Below are 16,088 nucleotides of genomic sequence, written 5' to 3'. Positions count from 1 at the left end.
ACCCATCTTTACCCCCTGCTCCGATAGTGCCGATAATGTATATTTGACGTGCGCCACCATTTTAAAAAACAGAGGTGAAGTCCGGCCACATATTTGCTATGTTTAAAATTCGGCCACTTTTTTACAATATTAACTCTGGCCAGCCCCCTGAAATTTACTCATATATGAATTATTTGCCATTCTTGCGTTTAAAATAACATCATTAGCTTATATAGCTGGATGTATCTTGTTATATGTTACTTTGTCCGTTTTCTTACACATAGTGATCCAAATATTTGAGGTATTGATCAGATTGTAGGCTCGAACTCGATAAACGAGTGAAAATTGTCATCAAATATCATCTTGAACGATAAACTAACGCAAAACCTTAAGGTGTTTCAAGAATGGGCTCAATGATGCATTGAAGCATTCTCAAATGCTTTTTATTTATGTATGTTGAGTTCTAATTATGAATATATGTGAGGATGCAAGGGTGTTTCTGGCTAGAATTTATATTTTTGGTTAATTTCATCTCTAGTTAGGCAGCTGTATAATATACAATCATATGTTTAAATGCTGCACATGACCAGTACATGTGCTGACACATTGGCTGTTAAAGTTCAGTTACATATAATCACCGTCAATAGGTAACATGCAAATGTATAAATTTGGGCAAATTTATTTGCTAAAAATTTACAGTGATACCTAAAAGCAATAGGCTTTCAAAAGAGTTTATTATAAACCTAATAGAAATGATCAATTGTGAAGTACTGGGTTGTAATGAAGTTTGATCTACTTATTGCAGCAAGAGTGTATTTATCATATATATCTTGTTTGTAGAATCCTCTGTTTGTACTGTGGATCAAAGTATGAGATCATGGTCAAATTTTTGTGTGATAGAAAAGCGAGCTCCAGTAATATAAATTTGTTTAGACAGCAAATGTAAATAATAATAAAAAAAGGTTAAAAATCACGAAGCAAGTGAGCCTTCTGATTTGAGCTTGTGTTTTAGAAGTAAGATTGTAGTTACATATATCTTCTAGATTTTGTAGTTTTTTCTCTCTGTGTCCAGAACTTCTTCATGGACAGATGAAATAATATGCACATGAATATGAGACGTATCAGATGTTCATGTCTTGAAATTGAGGACCCTACAGTTTCCTTTTTCTCTAGAAGTTCGCCTGACTTCCCACATTGAATATTTGAACTCGTTCTAGGTGGGCATGTGGATAACAGTATCAAACTTGTATCATCACATGATGCAAAGACAATGGAAATAGCCAGAGGGCATTCTGCTCCTGTCACTTGTCTTTCTTTATCACCTGATGGCAATTACCTTGTAACGGGATCTCGTGATGCTACATTACTACTTTGGAGAGTACATCGTGCATCCACACTTCACTCCAGCAGTGTGCCAGAGCTTTCAACTGGCTCCGAGATGCATCGTTCTGCAAGCAGCAACTCTATTGTGAGCTGCCTAGCAGATAAAACCAGAAGATGCTGTTTTGAAGGTCCGATTCGCGTCCTTCGGGGTCATCTTTGTGAAATAATTTGCTGTTCAGTTAGTTCTGATCTTGGCATTGTAGTCTCCTGCTCTTGCTCATCTGATGTTTTGGTGCATTTGATGAAAAGTGGCCGCCTGATCAGACGGCTAGTTGGTGTCAGGGCTCATCTGCTCTCCCTTTCCCCCAATGGGATCGTTGTTACTTGGAATGAATCACTCCATACTCTCAGCACTTATACTCTTAATGGGATTATGATTGCTAGTGTAGATATTACTTTATCTTCTACCATTACTTGCATAGAGGTTTCTTTTGATGGACAGTGCGCTCTAATTGGTCTAAGCTCATGTATGGATGATGGAGGATATGATGACAAAAATAGATTGGACATCTTTACACCTTCAGTTTCCATCTTTGATCTCAATACACTAAAGGTATGATAACAGATGAAAGAACTATATAAGCTTTTTAGTGGGCTTCTAACTATTATTAATTACTGGTGGTAAAACTGGATTCAAACCTCCAGAGATTTGCTAAAAACATTGACAAGCTATATGAGTAACGTAGCATATCATTAGGAATAATCTAGTCGTATTAACCTTGCATATTGATGCATTGTCATATTCTGGCAATTGCTCTTGCAGGTAGTATTTACTATGAAGCTTGAAGAAGGTCAAGACATTACAGCCATGGCTCTGAATAAAGATCATACAAATCTTGTGGTGTCAACTGCCAATAGGCAACTGATAGTCTTCACTGATCCTAAGGTGAGTTCAATCTGATATCTGCTATAGAATTTCAAGGTGGTAGGTGATAAATTGTAAATTTCTTCTAAAACGGATGTATAAGGGTCAAAATTCAAGAGAAAATATTTAACTACCATTATTTTTTAGTGGTTATATCAAACAAAACATGTGAATAATGAACCAGTTATGAATCCAGGGCATGCTCTCTTGATGTAGATGTAGGATAATGTTAATAAATGGATGAAAACGGGGAATTCAACCTGTCTCTGCATTAATGGTAGGAACACAAACAAATCCCTAAGTTATTAGAAAGTTAGAAAATTTAAATTTTTTGATTAATTATGAGCATTTCAAGAGTTTACGCATAAATTTTATGACAAACTTGCAAGCTTAAGTGCATTTTGTAATATTGAAGCATTTAGGTATAATGAAATCAATCCTTAAAATAGAACCTTAGAACCACTAAGGTTCTGCTGCATAACCCTAAATTTTAAATAGATATTCAGGATCTAAATCTAAATACATGTTTTTTGCATCGTTGTATGTGTTCAAAAATAATTTCAAAATATAATACATAAACACGATATTTTTTGCATGTGCAGTTCTGCTGCAGAATCCTAATTAATACTAGAAATAAGACGAAGGGTTCTTAGGCTAACGGTTCTAAGAGAAACATGACCCATGAAATCATAGTGGCGCACCTTGATTTCTAAATACCATGAAATTTTGCATAACCTATTCAAAATTCCATGTCACTATTATTATGCATGTCTTTTACATCCTAGATTGGATCAAGGTTGGTGACAAGCTCCTGATCTATTTAAACAGACCTAGATTCACGCTTTGCAAATTCACATGAATATGTGACCCCATTAAAGCATTTAAAATAATGAGATCATAGTGGTGCACCTTAAATTCCAGAATCCGGAAACCTTATATAACCTCTTAAAATTTCCATGGCACAATGAACTCAAATTCAACTTTTGCAAATCCAAGATCATTTTAATCTAATTCATCTGTCGTGTCGTTGACAATACTTAAGAGTTGGTAGTTTGAGGCCCTTTGGAACATAGATTTATGTTTCAGTTTGTTGTAGCTTCCGTAGTCCAGCACTCTTGTTCTTGCATAACTGTGATAGTTGTGCAATTAAATCTTCATATGATTGTTAATTTTCATGTAATTTCCTACATTTGTGGTTATATGGAAGACATGATCACAAATAACTTTTTTTTTTTTGTAGAAAAAAACTAAAAAAATAACCTGATGCTCCTTGTTCAGTGCAAGCTATTGATAATTATAATAGTAAAAATATTTAAGATAAACTATATTTTATATTGAAAGAGGCTATAAAGTTCGTTTGCCAAATTTGTAACAAAATTATATTTTGTAAAGGTGGTGAAAGTTTGGTGCTAGTTTTGGGGATTTCTTGATTTTTAAGTTTTTGGCTATACTAGATTGGTTATAAATATGAATTGGAGTACATTCACTTGAAATCTTCGTGCGCGTTCCATTGACAAGACGAAACTGGAGTCGTTTTATAATAATTTACTGGGCATTGCATGTAGTTAAACAAGAAGGTTGAAGATTGAATGCACAAGCATGGTGGAAATGCGACTGGTATGGCCCCCTCATAGTATGATGGATCCTGGGCAGCCAAATATTTCTTTCATTGGAGGAAAGCCAATTTGATATTGAAATCAAATACAAAGAATAACTTGCCAGACTTGGCACCTCCTCAAATCCAAATTGACGTTGGACGTACCATACGACAATTGTACAATGAGCTACTCACAGAGCGTAAAATATATGAACTAAAACGGAACAGAAAGGGAACTAAGCTTTGTACATAACATAGGGTGGTCATGTATTAGAGAATGTAACGCGAGGCTTTAGTAGATATTGAGTGGATGGAGTTGTAACATGTGCTTTGAGACTGTTTAGGGTTCGAGATTGTACATACTCATCAACCAAATTTTGGTATCCATAGTATAATGATGATAGTTCATTAGTGTTCCTTTCTACCCTCAGGTCCCTTCTTAGCCTGGAAGAGCTGAACTTAAATGTATGTGGTTTCATTTTTGAGTGCTGAAATGCATGTCAATACATATTTCATATTTCAGTGCTTGCGTTTTTCTTGTTTGTTTTGATGATGTTTTTTATATATATTAGTAGCTAGGGGTTTCACAAATTCGAAAATAGCATGGACCCTTTGAAGGTCAAGAGAGAGATAATTCAAGGCCTTTCAAAACTTTTAAAATAGTATTATTTTTTTCAAATATTTTATTCTGAGTTTTTATTTTGATATTTTGCAGTGTTTTCAAAATCAGAGTAAGCGAGGAATTAAACGTCATCGGACCTAATTTATTTTGAATAAGCCATTCTCATTTTTTTTGTGAACTTTTCTTTGCAAGGACAAGATGTTTGGATTTTGTCAGTTTTTCTTATTTTCACGATATTGTAGTTCAGTTTTTATTGGTTTATTTGAAATAAAATAAATATATGAAACATGTGCGTTTAGTATAAAAATTCTTCGTAATTTATTTTGTTAGACTAAACATGTATGTTAATTATCTTAAACTTATACTAAAATTTCGATTTGAACACATAACAAACTATTAACGTATATAAAGTTAAATGTTATACTATTAATAAAATATATTATAAATAAATCATGTAAAAATGCAGTTCACATTTTCCTTTATATAATTCTTATATCTAACAAAATAGAAAATATGCTTTTTTGATTGTTTCATAAGTCGCTTCACCTTTCGATATAGTTATACATATATTTAAATATTTTGAAAAATAAAATTGTTTTTTCTAAGTTTTTGAATAAAATTTATATTGAAAATCTTAACTAAAAAAATTGAAAATAATAATATTACTCTGTAAATTTTTGTGCCATTAATTAAATAACTTATTTTAAGAGAAATGGAGGTAAACAAGATTAAACAAATGGTCTCATTTTTTATTTTGTCATTCTTGAATTCCATCTCCTCATCTTTTTCTAAATTTCCCGTTTTTACTGATTCCCGATCTTTCTTATATTTGTCTACTTGGCTTCAATAATTGATAATTATAATATTAACTTAAATTAAATTTTAATTATAATTATACAAATTTAACTCTGATGAATTTTATTAATGTATGTATTGTTATATATTGCAAATTCAGTGCGCTAATTATTTTAATTAATTATATTTATATGAAGATGTTAATACCAACATATAATTGGTTAAACCAAGTATTCTAAAACTATTTTATATATTTTAAAATCTCCGTTCATATTACAATTAACTAAAAATTTCTCATTTATTCAAAAATTTCTGATAAAACATGAATCAGTAGTTAAATCAATTGATTACGAGTTCCAGTTTCTACGATCATAATTGGCAATAAATACTCAACACATAACATATCTTTAACAGTTTTTGTAATATAATCTTAAAACATCATACAAAAAATTCGGATGTAATAAGAAATTAAAGAAATTTGTGTATTTCAAATTGAAAAATTATCAATTTATACTCCATCCTTCCCATTTTAATATTCCATTTTGTTAAGAAATTTTTTTACATATTATTTATCCGTCTTCTTTGTCCAAGACAAATTTTATAGTACAAGTTTCAATATCAGCATTTATTATCCCACACAATTTTCATGATTTACAATGTAAATTGTGTTGATTTTTCACAAAATTAATGAAAATTTAGCAGCATTTTTGTATCGGTTTTTCTATTGTGTGCTCACGGCCACGTGCTAAGCACCAACTCTCATGAAAATGACTTAATTTGATCGGTGGAATTGGTGTGAATGCAGGGGCCATCAACATTTAATATCCATCCACCAATCAAAAGTTAGTATTTTTACGAGAGAGTCAGTGACTATTGTATGTCACACTATATGAAATTCGTCTTTATATAATCTGAAAATGATAACAACATATCACATTTAATATTTTTCAATAGATGTAATTTGTGCATAATCTATACTATACTATTAAAGCCGAAACATTAAAAGTTTGGTCGGTCGGTACTTGGGCCAATACTATACTATTAAAGCCGAAACATTAAAAGTTTGGTCGGTCGGTACTTGGGCAAAAATACGGGCCTATCTATATAACTAATTATTCTTTTTAATTTGGGCAAAATTACGAGCCTCTATATAACCAATTAATAATTCTTTTAAAATTGTCGGTACCTGGGTCAAAATACGGGCCTATCTATAAAACTAATTATTCTTTTTAATTTGGGCCAAATTACGGGTCTATCTATATAACCAATTAATAATTCTTTTAAAATCGAAACAATAAAAGTTTGGTAGGTCAGTACTTGGGGCAAAATACGGGCCAATCTATATAAGCAATTATTCTGGACCTATCTATATAACCAATTATCTTTTTTAATTTGGGCTAAAGTACGGGCCTATCGATATAACCAATTAATCTTTTTAATTGAAATATATTACCTTTTTTTATATTTCTGACTAAAAAACTTAATCTTCTAAAATAACATTGAGAAACATGGTAATTACTTTTTTTAATTTAACTAAAATATATTATCTTTTCATAAATTTTCTAACTAAAAAATTAATATTTTACAATTAATACGGACATGGGCGACATATTTATACGTAAAGATGTGGGCCAAAAGTCTAAACGTCAAATAATAAAAAATAGAGGGAGTATTATTATATTGGTCGGGTGATCGGTACTTGCAACGAAGTACGGGCCTATCTATATATAAAATATTGCTAGTGTATTATTAAAATGAGAACAGGGAATAGTATTCAAAACCTTACAAAAAAAAAAAAAAAAAAAACCTTTGTGCCTTGTTCTATCAGACATTAAAGATTATGTCATCTAATCTAAAAAAAAAAAAAAAGGAATATTATATAGTCGCCGAAGATAGCCGAAATAATTTACAAGCATATCTGCCATTTGTGGGTTAAATTAGGGTTTATCTGAAATTAGGGTTTATCGAGATGGGAGGAAAGGGAAGGAAACGAAGAGAAAAGAATTACAGGGCAGCTCATGGTGAGAAGAATCGTCGTCTTCCTCCTCCCCCTGTTTCGTCTTCTCTTGAGGCTCTCCCTTCTAAACTTCGTCAGATTCTCAAGTTCACTCGTCCCTATCCTCAATCACAGCCTCCCCCTCAACCAAGTATGTGTAATTTTGCATTTTAGTCACGTGGGTCTTTTTACTTTTATCAAATTTCTTGTGGGCTTTGCCTTTTTTTGTAATTTTGTGCAGTCTTGTTTTTGTGTGAGTGTGTGATTTTAGTATGATAAAGATTTGATTTGAGTCTGTTGATGTATTGGGGGATGATTTGTTCTTTGTTTTGTATTTAGATTTGGATTGTTTGTTATGTTAATATAGAGCCTAGTGTGCAAGAAGAGGTGGAGGACCCCCATCTTGATGTATTTAAAGGCTTTGAAGCCAGTGGTCATGATGTGGTTGATGAGATTGGGTTAGCTGAGAGTGAGAAAGAAAAGAAAAAGAAGAAGAGGAAGAGGAAGGGAGCGAAAGATCTTCGCTTTGAGATGGAGGCATTAGCTGGCACCAGTACCAAGAGAAAAGAACGCAAGAAAAAGTAACTATATCTACCTCTTGAATTTCACATTTTTAGTGTGGCGCGACGTGTTCTTGGGTTTATGTCTTTGCGTGTTCAGCTTTATTGTGAGAGGATAATTATGATGTACAGGGTTACAAGTTTAACTTGACTACATGTTGGAATATAAGAAAGATGAACAAAGCTTAATTTTTTTAGCTGTTTGTGTGGCAATATTAAATGAGCTGTACCAATTACTATCTGTTTTGTTGGGCAAGAGATTGTAATATTTCAGTCATAGGAATCCATGATCCGGAGTTTCTATAGAAGGTACTATATGGATCTAGGAAAGTGAAAGAAGCCTACAATTAAGAATCTAGGAACGAGGACGCTGATAATTATAATCAAATAGTAAGTACCAAAAGAAAAGTGCTAGTAACTATAGAAGGTTATAAATGTTCAGGGAAGACTATGGTATGTGTAACGGGGACAGAGAAAAAAAACAGAATTCCTTTACATTGTGTTGGGCTGTGTGACAGGTTTTATTTTCATATAGTTGTAATATAGGTGCCAGTTATTTGAGATGAGGGATGGCAATATGATATCATTGAATCCTTAATACCAACACCAACTCTTAGTGCTAGATAAATTGACAATTAGTTGTTTGGTGTTTTTTTTGAAGGCATATGTTCTAACTTCTAAGCTCTTCTCATATGCATTTGTTAGTGTCTTAGTGATTAATTATTAGTGAGTTAAAGCGGCATTTAAATACTTTTGGTGTTCGTATGGGGCATGGAAAATGCATATTTTTGGCAGTGTGGAAGTTCACCCCATTTTGCAGTTTTTCTTTGTGGGATGAGGACCATGCCAGTTTTTCATGTTCTGTAGTTATTGGGCATACAGGGTTGACGAAGCCTTGGCAATTTTAGCCAAGACTTGCCTCATTCCTCATTTTAATAGAAAAAAAGTAGAAAACTATGGTACCAAATGTAAATGCCAATTATATTTTTTTAATGTGAAATGGTTAGTTTTGGAATAATGAACTACTGTTACCAGTTTCCTTGTTGGAACTTGGAAGTCTTTGTCCTTTTCTACCTTTTTGTGGGTAAGGTGTTTCAGCAGGCAACCTTCTTTGAAGCGTGAGCCATCGTCAATCCAAATACCTGTTTCATTTTTTGATAGATTATAAAATCTTTCTGTACATGTTTTTATGATGCATATGAACATACAAAATTACCTCGTATATAGTTAAAGATATTAGACTAAGAAGATCGATGAAAAACATGTGTATAAAGACGCCTCTGAAACCTTTTTGACTTCTATTTGAATTTTTTTCCTTTTTCTTATCATGCTTCTTTGTTTGATTTGCACCAATAATTTGTTTGGTCTTCACAACATTATCTTAGTGTCAGATCTTCACTTATGATCCTCTATAGCACAAAAGATGAAAGAGGTGGAAATCATAAAGAAGATGCATAGTTGGGCTGCTGCCTGAAATTTTTATATACATTAATTAGATTTGGATGATGTGCAGGCGCTTAGAAGAAATGAAACATAAGCACAAAAAAGTGAAGACCAGTGAGAATCTGGACTTCCCTGGGCGTGAAGAAATAAAATTCGGAGAAGTGGTCAAAGCTCCACCGAAGTTGGTCACCATTCCAAAGGTAACCTTAAATTTAGTATTCCCCTGATTGCTCATTCTTGGTCAAACCAATTCACTTGCAAGAGTTCTTCACCTTGTAGAGCCCCTATGGGATAATTGAGTATACCACCAAGCTAACAGCTAATTTGTATTTATGTTAACATTCAAAGTAATATTGTGTATTATTTGCAACTTGAAGGGAAAGAAGTCGCCTCAAGATGCTTTTAAGGAGAGGCTTCGCCTTGAGGCAGTTGATGGATACAGAAATCGGAGAGGATGGTCATCAAGGCCAGGAATCCATCTTCCAACACCTGAAGTCACATCAATGTAGCTCATGTGTTATTGTTGGGCATTACATCTGCGTGATAGTGTGTGTACACTACTGTGTTGTGCATGTTGACAACAATATACAGTGAAGCTTGATGTAAATCAAGAATGAGGATGAAGAAAGATGATTACCAGCCTTCTATCACGCAAGGAGTAAGGACGCCTAGGGGGCAGCTTCCAATTTGTTCTCTTTCCTATTTGTTCAGGAGTTATGTTAATGTTTTGGTTGTAGTTGATCAAAAATTAAAATGTTTCCCCTTCTATGGGTGGAATTTGGGTTTTGCCAGGATAACAGAAACAGCACTAAGAATTTCTTATCTGACATTGTGGATTGTGCTGTTATTGTAGATAACTAAAAGGGGATACTCTCTGTGCTAGATTTGTACTATTGACTTTTACGACTGCTGCCATTACATTTTTTACTGCTGCTTACGGTGCTCTTACACTTTAAGTTTTATGTTGAATGTGAACGTTAGAAATCGTTCAAGAGTACAAGAATAACACAATATAGAGAGAGTTAAATTGAAAGAAATCTCATGAGTAAAAAAGGTAGTGACAAACTCAATAATTTAATGACATAGTAAATACAGAGAGTATTAAAAAATATGTCTAAGAGCAGGGCGGACCGTCGGAGCACAACAATTTTTAGCCGGAGCATCTCCACAATTTTTAGCCGAACCGTCGGAGATGCTCGTAATATTTTCAACAAGCTTTTGAATCATAATAAACACTAGTACAAGTTCACGAAAAATGGTCCCCAGTACCAGTTAGAAGGTTTAACTCCCGCAAAACGTCTACACCATATTACATGACTAAATGATATTTGGGAGCCATTTTTCTAAATCGTGATATTTAGGGCATTAATACGGGATATAATGATAGTGACGGCCAACACCCAAGTTCACTGCATCGTTTGATAATAATAATTTGAGTTTTAAATGGTTGATTCCATGCTCGCAAAGCAGCACTACTTATGAAGCTGTAATGTGATGTTCTCTGGAAGCACTGACACTGTTGTTGCAACCAGAGATTCAATTAATCTGGCCTTGAAATTGCAAGAAGATGTAGACCTCCATCAACATGTAGTGTAAACGTAGGTTTGTACGTTACAGCTCTTTTCTCATCAGCTAGTTTGAATCTGAAATAACGGAGAAGCCCAACTGATACTATCTTCATCTGTCGATAAGCAAAATCTTTCCCAAGGCACATTCTTGGTCCAGCCTACAGATCAGATATTAGAACTTTTAGTTAGGCGTAAGCTAAGAACGATATGTTGGCAAAAAAGACTAAAAGGTATTAAGTACATGAAATGCAATGAATTTGAATGGTGATTCAGGTTGGAAAATCCCATTGTTGAGCCATCTTTCCGGCTTAAAGTCCTTGGCATCATCTCCCCAGATGTTGGTCATCCTGCCCATTGCATATGCTATATAGTATACATTGTCGCCCTTTTTAACTCTGTAGCCATCTGGAAGAATGTCATCAGCTTCCGCACACCTTCCATCCTTGCAGAAAACACGCGTTACATTATTAATATTGAGACAGAATTTGGAAAATACATATGTTGTCAAATGGAAACTTACTACGGGGATTGCAGGATATAGCCTTAAGGTCTCAGACAACGCGGCATGAAGGTAATGCATTTTCTCAAATGTGTCATCAGTCGTATTTGTCACAAACTCATCAATGCTGTTCCCTGGTATAGCCTCTCTGATTTCTTGTACAATCCTTTCTTGTACCAGTGGATTCTTGCAGAGCATATAGAAAAACCATGACAGAGTATTTGCTGTAGTATCTTTCCCAGCAAGTATAAAATTCAGAATTATATCCCGCAGATATTCATCATTCATCTTCTCCGGATCTTTCTTACTCTCAATCAGAAATCTTGATAGTATATCCTCCTTGTCACTCTAGTAAACATCACATAGTATGACTACAATATTAATTTAAATAATAATACGAATAAGGCCCCTACAAAAAGTGAAAAAAGCTTAACAATCACTCACATTTTGCTGCATTTCCATCTGTCCCCTCTTTTTACTGATTACTTGCTGCACAAATGCATGAATATATTTGACGTTTTTGGCAAGGGAAGCTTCAAAGCCAATGTTGAGAAGCCGCTGTACCTTCCAGGTCGGATCTATATAGCGCCAGTATATCAGCGAAGTTGCATCATCAAACGCCTTGATAAATGAGGATCCAGCAGAGTCGGATTCCATGCAGTTAAGATCTGTTCCAAACCCGACTTCAAAGATTGAATCCAGAGAGTATCGCATCAGCAACTCCTGCAATTTACAAATTAAAGGTATTTTCATAAGGTCTCAATGTGCAACTGAGATGAGCTGAATCTCACTTTACAAAACAAGTCATATTCCAAACTTCACACATACTTGTATATCAAAGATATCCGCTGACAAAGATAACTGTGAAACAGCTCTAATCAATTTCACTGCATTTTTTCTGAATATGTTGCAGCTAAAGTCTCTCAACATCCGCGTCGAGAACTCAACACTAGCAAGCTTCCTCTGCTGCCTCCAGCTAGCACCATCAACAACAAAGATGCCTTGTCCAAGCAAATCATTTGTGATTCCTTGCAAGTATTGACCTTTATTATACTTATCAAAGCTTGACTTAAGTATGTGTTCAATGTTCCGACCCTCAGTCGTGTATATCTCACTCTGATCTTCAGCAAGAAGCCGGAAGGTTTGGTGCTTTGCAGCAAGTTCTGTCAAGTAGTCGTAGATTCTGTTGAAGTTGATCAGCAGGCTGAGCACTGTGCCAGCCACTGGAGGGTATGCTGGATTTCCTATTGATTTTCTGGTGAAGATTTTCACTAGTAAAGCAAAAAAGCATATGAGAAGCAGAAGTGGTAGAGTTGCAATAATTGTGAAGATTGCATAGGGGAAGTCCATTCCTTTGGAGGTTCAGAAATGAAGTAAAAAATTTGATGTTCTCCGAGACCATAAATCTGGAAATCATTTCCTCCACTAATATTTAGGAGCCGTTTGGCTGAACTTAAAATAAGTGATTCTTGCTTAAAGTAAAGAAGTGAAATAGAAGTTAGAAACTAGTTAAGACTTATAAGTGATTAAAGTGTTTGGGAAATAAGCAGAAGTCATGAAACAAAAGCTAGCATTCTCAGCTTTTTATAAATGCTTCCTAACTTATTACACAAACAGTACGAAATAAGTGCTTCTAACTTATAAGCCCAGAAGTCGGCTTAAAAGCCGTGGCCAAACACCACCTTAGTCTTGCTTGGCATGAGTTGAAGTTTCAAGGTCTTTAAGATATTTTACGTGAAAATATAGAAAAATACTTCATATCTTTTCGGATTTGTAATATAAATTTTGTTGCAACAATAATATTTGACACTTTGATTTTGGAGACGTAGTTTTAAGAGTTTTGTCAAAAAAAAAAAATTATTTTTTAAAATTTATTTTCTGAATAAAAATATATAATCAAAATTTCAATTCATAAAAAAAATCAATCAAAAATAATTTTTTTTACTATCCGGTCAACCCATTTAAAAATATGTGTATAACGTCGGATAATAAAAAACTGAAAAACTGAGCGAGTATCTACTTGTGTGGCCATAAATAGATGCCCACATATCCTCGTATCCCCCAGGCCCCAACTGTTAATTTACGTGATGTAGTGCTAGGTGCACATAATTGTGATGTGGTGGGTTTTAATTGGGGTGGTTGGTGTAAATGTAAAGGGGTCATCCAATTAAAATCCGCCTCATATCATTATGTACATGTTTTTGTACACAATTATGTGCACCAAGCATTTTCCATTTACCTGTGACTACACATGTAAATGCTCAACAACCAGAAGATTCATTCTTCCACGTCACTGTATAAATAGGAACATACATCTTTGTACATATCATATTCTCGACGTCCCCCGTAAATGGTAAAGGTTCGAGGAAGGGTACTCCTGTCCATTTTAATGTTTTTATTAAAAATTATTTAAAATTTTATCTTTTAGATTAATAATTATTATTATTTCACAACTGATACGGATAATAATTATTTCTTTAAAATTTTTATCAATTATTTAACACCTATTCTAAATTTTTTATATAATAACTTATTTCCAAAAATTTTATTTTTAATAAACAAACTCACCATAATGAAAAAAATTAGAATTCCTATGACCTAAGCAAACTTGATTGAAAATGATGATCAAGACCTATTTACAGGCCTCCGTAGGCCGTCCAGAGGTAGTATTTGGGCGAAGTTATTTACAGTACTTAATTGCTGAAGAAATTGAATGAATTAATCATTTATTCCTGTCTAGAGGTAGTACTGTGAACTTGGGAAGTCCATGCTGGCTAAGGTAGTTGCATCAGAATCAGAAGCTACTCTACCTTTTTCAATGTTTCTGCCTCGTCACTTACTTCAAATTGTGTATGTCTTTGGCCTTACGTTCTGTGTTTGTGGTTACTGTTTTCCCTTATGTTTTTTGTCCTATAATATCCTAATGTCCTAAATTAAACAGGTGGAAGAGGGTGAAAAGCTTGTTCGTGCCAGGAGTTGTCCATATCTGTGAAAGGTGCATAAAGCTAGAATATAAGTTGTCAGAACACTATAGAACGAACAACTCCAATAGTATGATGCCTAAAAACAAAGCCGTGTGGCTCGGCCCAAAGTGGACAATATTCTACTATTAATGTGGAGTTTTGCTTAGCTGGCCCAACAGTTCGGACCCTTTTTATGGTTGCGATTTCCAGGAAGCCATATGTAATATTTATTGATGAAGTACGGAACTCTTCTGAGTAGAATTGTGGTTTCTTTTAGCTCTACATTGCTCACCTTTGTCCTCAGGTTTCCTTTAGCTGCTAGTTGTTCCTTACATGTTACTTGAATCCTTATGTTTGTCTTGATGAGTCTTTCCTCTGCTTCTACTGTATAATGACTATAGTTTTAACACTTTAACCCCAGTTCTTGTCATTGTGTTTAGCCAAGGATGCAATGTGTTGCAAGAATTGCACCAAGTTGCACTTTGCATCTTTGACAGATTGATAGTGTAATACATTCCTTCCATGTAACTTTGTTCAGAATCGTCTTTTTGAAATCTTTTTGTGTCAGTCTGCTTCTACTGAATTGTGTCTGTATATTTTAGCCCTTGTTCTTTGTATGTGCTTTCACCAAGGTTGCAACTTCCGAACTAGCATGTTGTAAGCATTTACACAAGCTTATAATTTTATTATTAACAGATTGATAGTATTATGTCAACAAGGACATCTAGTGAGAATGAAGCAAGCAGAAGACTGGAGTCAGAATTCTTAGTTCAGTTTGATGGGGTGACCTCAAATCCTGATGATCTTGTGATAGTTATCGGTAAGATATATGTTTGCTTAATAATTCCTTATTTTAATGTCAATATTCAGTATCTCGAATTATTCTTTTTCAGAATTTATCATTAGATGTCGACTGTTAGATGTTTCTGGCTCAAGTTCCTTGGGGATTCTTTCGTATTTTCTTTCTCATAAAAGCATACTGTATATTGGGGGGTGTACATATCATCTGCTCAACCGCTCACAACTGAACCACATTTGCAGATAACCAAACTGAACCATGTACAACCCCACTGTCTAAAAGTGTTTTTGCTATTTCTATTATATTTTTACCTACCTAATTTGCCATTATCCCTTGAATTTGCTTTCATTACAAGTGTCGACGAAAATAAAGGAAATAGGTTCACAGAAGCAACTGAGCTGCCTTTTAACAAGTGCCACAGCATTTCATTTATCGAAGCTTTCAGCATCTAGGAAAAATACTCATACTCGTCAGTACATTACTTTGTCGTCATAATGTTTGTTTCCCACTTGAACTATATGCAGGTGCAACTAATAAACCTCAGGAATTGGATAATGCAGTGTTGAGGAGATTGGTAAGTGTGTCAATGTTCGTGTTAACATTTGAGGCGGACAATAAGAATATGCTGTCTAGTATTTTCTTTAATTACTCAGGTCAAATAAATGACTTTTTACAGAATCATATTATTACCCTGTTTTAAAGTACTAATTCTTCAAACAGGTGAAAAGAATTTACATTTCTTTGCCGGATGCAAATGTTCGAAGAATTCTTTTAAAACACAAGTTGCAAGGCCAAGCATTTTCCTTGCTCGGTTAGTTGCGCTGCCTTTTTATAATATTTTGAATATATGTCGGGTGTTATTCCCTAAACATGAAGTTTCTGTCAAGTATTCGTAGTACATCAGTTGGGTATGTCACTGTAGTGGTGTAATACTCCCTCCGTCCCAATCAATTATATACAGTTTCCTTTTTGGATGTCCTATCATTTCTATACATTCCCAAAATAGGAACTTTTTATAA

The 16,088-nt window shown here is 34.1% G+C and overlaps 3 protein-coding genes and 1 long non-coding RNA gene across 6 annotated transcripts in view; 3 read left to right on the top strand and 1 right to left on the bottom strand.

Moving 5' to 3' along the window:
• The window catches only part of LOC108210132 (BEACH domain-containing protein C2), a 29,997-nt gene extending 25,319 nt beyond the window's left edge, over positions 1 to 4,678 (top strand). For 2 of the 3 annotated variants that reach the window (XM_064087780.1, XM_064087778.1), the window contains 3 exons: positions 1,197 to 1,915; positions 2,126 to 2,248; positions 4,540 to 4,678. In XM_064087780.1, coding sequence (XP_063943850.1) covers positions 1,197 to 1,915; positions 2,126 to 2,248; positions 4,540 to 4,587 — 890 coding nt within the window. In that variant the 3' untranslated portion in view covers positions 4,588 to 4,678. Of the gene's footprint in view, positions 1 to 1,196; positions 1,916 to 2,125; positions 2,249 to 3,792; positions 4,356 to 4,539 lie in introns of those variants that run through there. The other variant, XM_064087779.1, reaches the window with a different exon arrangement.
• A 2,465-nt stretch (positions 4,679 to 7,143) lies between these two features.
• On the top strand, positions 7,144 to 10,167 carry LOC108206341 (uncharacterized). Its single transcript, XM_017376605.2, has 4 exons — positions 7,144 to 7,388; positions 7,605 to 7,818; positions 9,311 to 9,440; positions 9,618 to 10,167. Exons 1-4 carry the CDS (start codon positions 7,211 to 7,213, stop codon positions 9,747 to 9,749), a joined length of 654 nt encoding a protein of 217 aa, XP_017232094.1. The 5' UTR covers positions 7,144 to 7,210; the 3' UTR covers positions 9,750 to 10,167.
• A 275-nt stretch (positions 10,168 to 10,442) lies between these two features.
• Positions 10,443 to 12,725, bottom strand: LOC108206376 (cytochrome P450 704C1). The gene is made up of 5 exons (XM_017376652.2): positions 12,136 to 12,725; positions 11,752 to 12,030; positions 11,329 to 11,655; positions 11,050 to 11,250; positions 10,443 to 10,966 (listed from the first exon to the last, which is right to left on the bottom strand). The coding sequence occupies exons 1-5, from the start codon at positions 12,655 to 12,657 to the stop codon at positions 10,781 to 10,783; spliced, it is 1,515 nt and encodes a 504-aa protein (XP_017232141.1). The 5' UTR covers positions 12,658 to 12,725; the 3' UTR covers positions 10,443 to 10,780.
• A 1,162-nt stretch (positions 12,726 to 13,887) lies between these two features.
• On the top strand, positions 13,888 to 14,824 carry LOC108206043 (uncharacterized). The gene is made up of 2 exons (XR_010288968.1): positions 13,888 to 14,157; positions 14,249 to 14,824. It is a non-coding gene; the product is annotated as an uncharacterized LOC108206043 (long non-coding RNA).
• Positions 14,825 to 16,088: the final 1,264 nt, after the last annotated feature.

The sequence above is a fragment of the Daucus carota genome, chromosome 2 (assembly GCF_001625215.2).
Source record: "Daucus carota subsp. sativus chromosome 2, DH1 v3.0, whole genome shotgun sequence".
Taxonomy (NCBI): domain Eukaryota; kingdom Viridiplantae; phylum Streptophyta; class Magnoliopsida; order Apiales; family Apiaceae; genus Daucus; species Daucus carota.
The sequence above is the reverse complement of the archived record's forward strand: the minus strand, read 5'-3'. Positions and strand labels throughout refer to the sequence as shown.